The following is an 8,678-nucleotide window of genomic DNA, read 5'->3' as shown; positions in this document are numbered from 1 at the left end:
AGACTGAAATAGGCCATCCACGGGTTAGGGAATTGGCCCTTGATGGTCCGTTGAGCTTGGAGTATGTGCTCTCCAGAATACTCCTCCGGAATCCAAGTCCCAAAGCAAGATGAGAGCTGAGGAACGTTCAACGACGTTACATTCTTGAGCCACTGTGAAGTCTGGAGTAGTTCCAAAAAGGGACGCTCAGCCATGGCAGTGGGGAGTTGTTGTTGGGGTTTGATCAGGCTTGGCCAGGCGCCTGTTAACGAGCCGGGAAAGAGTTCGAACAATCGACTTTTAATGCGGAAGAAAGGCAGAATATAGGGCCACTCAAGCGCCAGAGACGGTCTCTGTGCTTCTCCCACTCTACTTCGCTGTAGGAGGAAGGCATCCTGATCGTCTACGTGGGTACGCCGTGAGAGACAGTGTATGAGGTGAAAAATATTGAGATAGGGCGACAGTGAAGGAGAAAGACATCGTTGTATCTAAGGAAAAGTGAAAAGAAGTCGAATGGAATCGGTCGGGGATTCATTCAAATTTCGGAAGACGATAAATGCGGGGGTACGGTTATAATTGGCTGTTCCCAAAACGAAGCAGGCAGAGCTGAAGGGCTTTGGGAACAGTCAATGGGGAGGGGGGCGGCGGCAGGAAGAGGTGAAGGGCTTCGGGAACAGCTAATGGGAGTAAGAAGATTAAGTGTGGAGAGGGAACAGGGTGTGCCGCGCTAGGATGACGTGGAGGTACCCCTGAAGAGAAGGCTGTACCGGAGAGAGAGAACGCCCTGTCATGCATGCAGTGGGCAGAGACCAGAACACGCAAAGCCTGCCTTGATTGGCGCTTCCCAAATCTCTATGGGGCCTGATCAGCCACCACCTGCAGGGTTGCATTCCGTCGTACTTTGCACTTAGCTGACCCCCGATGGCACTTGAAATCTACATATAGGACCAGAAAGCCCCATCATCGGGGACGCAAATGTCTTCAACCGAGTTTAATCCTCTTGCGTAGTCAACTCACCTCGTGTCAACGACCTGCATTAAATGGAACTGTCCACCGAGGCAATTGTCGCCATCATTGGCTTATTCCTAGCTCTGCCCTCGGCAATTGCTCTCACCTGGAGCTGGCTTAGATGCCAGCGGCGCCTACGCCGTGCCTGGGAAATGCCTGATGCAGAATCTGCCGTACTTTTAATGCCGGTCACTTCAGGCCCATCTTACAACCAAGCATCTGCAAACCTACAATCTGGAGTACAGATCCGACTTCTACCACTTCAAGCCATCGTATTAGGACGCTTCATCGACTCGGGGCCCCATGCTGCTATAAATCTCCCCTAAGCTTGCACATGTAAGAGATCCATCCGTCCCATGGCAGGTGCCTCTTTGCATCCAACAGAAGTCATCATGTTCTGCTTGACTGAGGAGCAGTACTGAGCGAAAGTGGATGAGTGATACACACCCTCTTGTGCTGATAGTACGGCTAGTGGCTGGGCTTCCACGAAGGCCTGCCTCAAGGGCACTGAAGAGGGCATTACGCTCGGGAAGGAGAGGGCCAGGCTGCTGCCGCCCAAGGGCTACCAAGGGGTGGCTGCACTAGATTTCACACTTGTCCAGCTTATTTTCGCAATGCTATCTAGTGCTTCACTTTCTACTAAACTAGTTCTATCTATTTATTATAGTTTATTATTAGGGTTACTAAAGTGTATAGTATAGTATAAGATTATATACTGGAAGAGGCCTATAGACTAATTTAATTTCTTATTTAATTACCCCTTTGTAAGAAAAGTCGTTAGCATACTAGAGACGACTAGGCTTAGCGGCGGGAGGGGTGGGCGGAAAGCAAGCGACAGAAGCGGGAAGAGCGGAGGCAAGCAGAACCGGACGAGCTTAGACATAAGGTGGACGAGTATAGAAGGCAAAAGGAAATAGCAGGGTTAGAGAAGCGGTTACCGGGGACGAATACGTGGCGACTTGATATGGGCAAGGGGGATTGGTCACAATGAGATCCACCCCGAGAACTAAGGCTGGCGGATATAGTTAGCGAGCCGTCAGGTGGCCTGCCGAGAATAAGTTTATGGGCAGTAAATGCGGCCGTCGGTTAACAAAGCCGACGAGGCAGTCCGAGGAAAGAGAAGCCGCGGCGCGAGGGGAAGCTGCGATGCAAATATTACTCAAGATTTCGAGGCCGTGTTTATCGAGGACCGTCGGAGCATCGGTCTCGCCGTGATGTCTGCTGAGAATGACTCTGCAACCCAAATATTCTGACCCTGGCCCACTATATTGATCACGGTGGCCATCGATCCCTAGGCGTTATCATCAAACCCGATACCTTAGACTCTGGGTCTGAGAGTAAGTCCCTGGACGTGTCGCTCGGACGGAAGCTAGGAATCGACTTTGGCCTGAGCTGCGAAGTCCTGAAAAACACCGACTCTAAAGCCGGCAAAACAATACCCGAAAAGAGAAACAAACAAGATGCTGCGTCCATGAGCCAGGGCGTTCGGCAGCAGCTTCCGGGGTCAGACATTGACATCGAACAGCTGCGCAGCTGTCTCAGGACGATCTTACCGGACCATGCCGCACTAGGACTACCTGCGCTGATATCCGAAATCGAGCGGAAGCACAATGCGTGCAAGGAGAAGCTGGACGAGCTTGGCCTTCCCCGTGGTACCTTGCATGAGCAACGGCTCCATCTCTTACAGATCAGCGAGTCGTTCCAGCGAATTGCAAAGAGTGCGACGGATGGCAATTGTAGCGGTCTGTTCTTTGAAGTCGGCGATGATGCAGCAGATGGCTTCGAATGTCGGATCCGAGCCGTTGTACAAGACCTGAACAAACGGTTTGCCGATGAGCTCATGCGTAAGGGCCATCGTCACGACATCATCAGTAAAGGAGAAGACAGTGAGAATGATGAAAGTGAAGAAGAGAAAAAATGAAGGAGATGGCAGTGTAAAAGAAGACAGCCCGGGGCCTACTAGCCCTATTCGCGTGACCAGAGATGAGTTCGTTGAGTACATTGGGTTCAAGTTATCGAAGCTCGACGGCTGCGAACTCCCGATTGTGCTTAATCCCCTGGCCATTGGCAACCTCTTTCGCGACCAGTCTACCCCATGGGGCAAGCTTACAAACGAACATGTCAAGAAAGTCGGGGAGGCGTGCAAGAAGTTCCTCGGACTGGCCGCCACCCACGTCGCCGATGGCGCCGGGACTGCCGCGGCCATCTTCCAGAATATTCTCGAGCCTTCGATGGATCGCATCCTGAGGGACGCCCAGGAACAGACTGAGCACATCCTCAAGACTCATCGTAACATTCATCCTATAACATACAACCACAGCCTGATGTCGTCGATAGATAAGCTCCGGACCAAGAGATACAAGACTATATATAACCGCACTCTGGAGAGGTTTTTCGAAGTGTCGGAGGCGCAAGATACTGTCGACCATGCCGCCTTTGACTTAGATGACCTCGTCGATGCTTTACTGGAAGGAACTGCAGCCTCACACATGGCAAGAGCCACTGCATCGAACGCTCTGGACATACTGGAAGCGTATTACGAGGTATGTCGTATAGACGTAGAATGGAGAGAGTGTGGTACACCGTTAATGATACTGATTTACAAAGATCGCGCTCGGCCGCTTCGTCGACAGTATCGCCATTGGGTAGTCGAAGTCCGCCTGGTCTCTGCCCTAGCGGACATCCTATCACCAGTTGGAGTCTACCAGATGGAACCTGCGCTTGTAAGCAGCGTGGCGGGTGAATCGGAGGAGTGTCGGGCTTTGAGAGCTCAGCTCACGAAGGAGCTTGAAATACTTACTCAAGCAGCTCGAACATGTAAACCATTCGAGACTGTCGCATGCACCAGTGAGTCAACCAACCGTCTGAGTATACCAAGAAGGCCCCCTTCTTCGTTCAGCATAACATTTTTGAAAGGGAGGCTAACATGCGAAGCCTTGGAAACATAAGCGCCATTGTCAGATAAGGAAGATGCCTCCTCTAACGACCTCGAGCTCACACCAGTTGATGACACTCTAGTAGATGCTCTGGACAGCCTCGCTGGTGACGCCGAGCTTCCTGCCCCAGATTATCATGTCTGGGAAGCTCGGGCGGATAAGTACCTGTTAGGTTAAAGTGGCTACGATTGAATGGATATTACATAACGAAGGCGGAGGAAAGGACGTTAGGCTGTGCGCTCGAACCAGCGTCGTTTGCCTATGACGAGCACAGGCGAGTGATGCGCACGGAAACCGTAGTAATCGGACTATTCCCCCCCCCTCTGAAATAATGGAGTCGATCGTGGCTCGTCTTTTAGAGGAAGATCCAGAGAAGCCGTTCGCTACCACCGTCCTCGCGACTTGAAGCGAGCGTAGTAAGCAAGACAAAGGATCCACTCTATCGAAGCCGAGCAACATCCCGTCTATGAAATTCATCTCCGGATAGCCGAACATGATTTCAGATAGAAAGCAATAAACTCAATGTCAACCGTCATCGTGTCGTCTCGTCGTTTTATCTGTCGTCGGACGTTACAAGGTAAGAGGGGGGATGTCGTCGGCGGTTTTGCGGTGGCTTTATCTTATCAAGGTTATCAGAGGGTTCCATAATACCTGTGGTGGCGGATGCCACCCCCCCCAAATTGACTTGGCTGCTTGGCCCCTAGCGTTTTGCGGAGAGCGCTGCTACAGCACGTGGAGGCAGCACAAAGACCCCCAAAAATCCAAGATGCCTAGCGAGATCCAGCGGCTTTCTTCAGTGGACTTCAGTGGTTCTCGCGGAGAAACGGGGTCTTGCTGAGTGATCTCTCCCCACGTCCTGCCCATTCTTTTTGACGACAAAGCATTTTCTCTACCATAGTAGGCCGCCACGATTGAGATGATTATGAATGAAAGTTTCAATTGATGACAATAATATCTCAAAGCCACACATTGGATAACCGACATCATGGAATCGGGCATATTCCCAACTGGGTAATCCGAAGCACCATTGGCAAATGGACCCTTAAGCTCTGAAATGCTAGTCACATGAGAAGGATGCGCGCCAATGAGACGAGGATGGTGACCGCCAACCCATGAAATCTTTTTAGAGCCAAGATTCAAATGTCCGGCTCGTGTACTGTGTAAATGACCAACCAAAAGGGATGCAGGTAAGGAACTATGTGAAGCAACCTGGCAGCCTGGCGGACCTCACCGAGGCCACAGCTAGACGGGAGCACGGCTTCTGAACACGGCAGGATCGGCACGGAATGGGATTTCTAATAGAGCAAAAGATTTAAATACCCTGCACCACCCTGTAAAGATTTATTTACTCTATCGGTTTTTCTGTCGGATCTTAACGCTTTGGCCACCACCCCTCTCGTTAAAGAAGTAGGTAACTTATTTAAAGATAGTTTAATTTAAGAGATTAATAATATTTATTAATTATAATAATATACTTTATAAGCGAATTTATTAAATAATCGAATTTATTACTTATATTAACCTTATATATTAAAGTATAAGTTAATTCCGTTATAACGTATTTAATATATTTAAATTAATCGAAATCTTTATCTTTAAATATATCTATATTATTTTAATAGGTACGCGCATTATGCCCGGGCTCCCTGTAGATTCTATAGCGCCGCGGGGCGCGTCTTAAGCCTTTTCGTATAACTATTACTCCGGCGCGATTTATCTTATAATTATTTATTAACGTCCCTTTAAAACTATAAGTCTTCTTTAATTTATATACGAAATAATCCTTTATCTTATAACTATTTCTTTTTTATACGGCGGCGTCGGCTAAATATCTTATTTATTTATTATAATATAATTACTTTACTTTTTAAAAAAGCGAGCTAGTATATAACTTATATTATATCTTTCGTAATTTAATTAAACTTAATTAAAATAAATATCGAAAAGTTATTTTAATATTATATAATACGGTTTTTAACGTATTTGGTTTAAGATTAAGCCTTAATTAAATTATTTAAAGTTTTTAATTCTTAAGGGATAAATAAGTTAAAAAACGACCCTGGAAGTATTTAAATATATAGCTTTATATTTAATTATAAAATAATATATTCTAGATTATACGAAACGAGTCTTATTCTTTAAAAGCTTTTTTATATATTCGAAACGGTGAAAATCGCTTAGAACGCTTTTAAAAACGTTAATAAAAAGAAAATATAAATAATATATACTCGTATAAAACCTTTGATTTCTTTCTTATATAACCTTTTTAATATATAAAAACAGTTAATATCGAAAAGTTAAAACTTATATAATAAATAAGAAAATATATAAAATATAATAATCGAGTTCTCTTTATAATAAAGCTTAAAAACTATCGAGTAATAGCTTTCGTAATCGTTTAAAATAAATAAATAATAAGCACCTTTTTTATAAAACTTCGTATATTTATTAAAATATCGAATCTAGTCCTCGCCTCTTTTATTCGTAATTTAGCCGTTTTTAATAACTACGATTACTTAGTCCTTTAATAATAAGCTGTTTTCGTATTAAAAAAAAGAGGTAGGTTTTCCCGGTAAAAATAATATACGAAGGGATAGCGTAACCGTATAATCCGACGCCTTAAATAACTATAACTTATTCCTAATCCCTTTATTATATAGCCTTAAGCCTTTCGAATCGATTAGAGGTGGTAATAACTATTTCGAACGAGATTTAGCCTATAAAAAAGCCGGTCTCGTCGAAATTATAAATATCCTCCTCTTAGATCTTAAATTTATAATTATATTTCGTACGAAAGTAAATTATACGCGATACGCGTCGAGATCTTTATAAAAAATTCTTTAATAATTAATTCTTCGATTTAAACTCGTTCGGAGGTCTAGTTATTATTATATAAAGTTCGAAGCTTAATTAACGCCGACGCGTCTTACGTCGCGTTAACGAAATAATCGATTCGCTATATCTTTTACACCGCTAAGCCGAGGAGGAAACGATCGCGTATCTAGATTAATAATATATTAGATAATCGCACCTTTTTCGAAATTAATTAATTTATAATAATTAGCGGATATTTCGCGTTTTAATTAAAAACCGAGCCGTTAATTATAAAGGGTCGCGTAAAAAACATCGTACGTTTTAAAAATAAATCGAAAACTTAGTTTTAAGTTCTTTTAAATCGTTTAAAGCGTTAAAATTATTTAGCTTTCTTTTGAAGTGCCGACTATATTATATAATAAAGGAATAAAAGAAAGAAATAAGTTTATATTAAATTAAAAAAAAGTAATAAATTCGGTTATTTAATAAATTCGCTTATAAAGTACGTTAACTTTATTACTATTATTTTAAGTTTTAATTAATAGCTTTAAGTTTTTTAATCTTAATGCTATAACCTTTACTCTCTATAATTAAATTATTAAAGAAAAGTTTAATTATAAAGTTAATTATTAAAACACGACGCGTATAATATAAGCTTATCTTTTCGTTAAAAAAGAATATTTATAACGTTATAAAGCGTCTTATAATGTCGAGAAAGATCTTTAAAGCTTAAATATTAATAAAATTAATTATAGCTATTTTTATAACCTTTAATAAAAGTACTCGGTAGCTTTTTATAAAGAATAGTTTAATTAAATTATATTATAATAAATCCTCGATTTCGTTTATATTTAATTCTTTAAAAATATCGACTATAAAAAAGCTTAATAATATCGCTTTCGTTTTTTTAATAAAGATATTAATAAATATTACTTTAGTTTTTAATTACTCTTTAATTATAAAAAGCTTTCTAAAATTATTATAAAACCGGTATTAATATTTTAAGCGAATCTCTATTTTTTTTAAAGTAAAGCGAGCTTTATTAATTATATTAAAAAAATTTCACGGCTAAGTTTAAAAGAGGCCTTACCACGTTTTTTTTTTAAAACGTTACCCGCGTAGCTATATTAAACTAGTGTAAAATAGTTTTAAAAAAAATTCGATAATAAAACTAAAAAGCTACCAGTTACTTTCGCGTAATTAAGCTAGCTTTTTAAATCGAAACCTTTTATTATATAAAGCGTTATAAACACGATATTAATAATTTAATTAAGTTTTAAAATAAATTAAGAGCTTTTAATTCTTAAGCGTTTAAACTCGTTTTAATATAAAATTATAAACAAATAGCTTTATAAAAATAAATAGCTTTTTAAGCGATAAATATTAATAAATTAAATACTTTTTTTATTAAAAAGAGTATTTAAAAAGCTAAGTAATTAGTTTTAAATAATAAAATATAAACTCCTTTTATTAATAAAGGTTAAAATAATTTAAACTAATAAAAACGTTTTTATTATAAGCTTTTTTATTAAAAAGTGTTTATATTAATATTTTTAATAAAATAAAATCCTTTATAATTATATTATTTTAATTATTTAAATAATTAAAGGCTTTTTAATATCGTATATCTCGTTATATCTCTTTTTAATTATATAAATTATTATATATATTAACCTAATACTATTAATTAATATTAACGAGCTAAAACCTCTACTTAATGCTCCTTATTTTCTACTAATTACGAGGGCCCTACGCGGGAGGCCTCTAAAAAAGAGGCTTCGAAAAGGGCAACGTCGTTCTGAAGGAGTAGCTTTAATAGGCCGCTGTTCGACCTGTGGAGAGAATAACTATAACAAGCGGAAGTATAGGAGACCACACGAATAATTTCAAAGCTAAAGCTTATCGGACTTCGAAGCGTGCTTTAATAGGCGGTGTCGGCAA

The 8,678-nt window shown here is 40.6% G+C and overlaps 1 protein-coding gene across 1 annotated transcript; it reads left to right on the top strand.

The window, feature by feature from the left end:
* Positions 1-2,060: 2,060 nt before the first annotated feature.
* On the top strand, positions 2,061-3,833 carry PG994_003357 (P-loop containing nucleoside triphosphate hydrolase protein; the record flags this gene model as incomplete). Its single annotated transcript, XM_066854766.1, has 4 exons — positions 2,061-2,190; positions 2,283-2,858; positions 2,932-3,530; positions 3,621-3,833. Coding segments are annotated over 4 exons (1,518 nt in total), but the record flags the coding sequence as incomplete, so codon positions are not given.
* Positions 3,834-8,678: the final 4,845 nt, after the last annotated feature.

Source organism: Apiospora phragmitis, assembly GCF_038363925.1.
Source record: "Apiospora phragmitis strain CBS 135458 chromosome Unknown utg000004l:1.0-3135199.0:1.0-3139288.0, whole genome shotgun sequence".
Lineage (NCBI taxonomy): Eukaryota > Fungi > Ascomycota > Sordariomycetes > Amphisphaeriales > Apiosporaceae > Apiospora > Apiospora phragmitis.
This window is presented reverse-complemented; position numbering and strand designations above follow the sequence as displayed.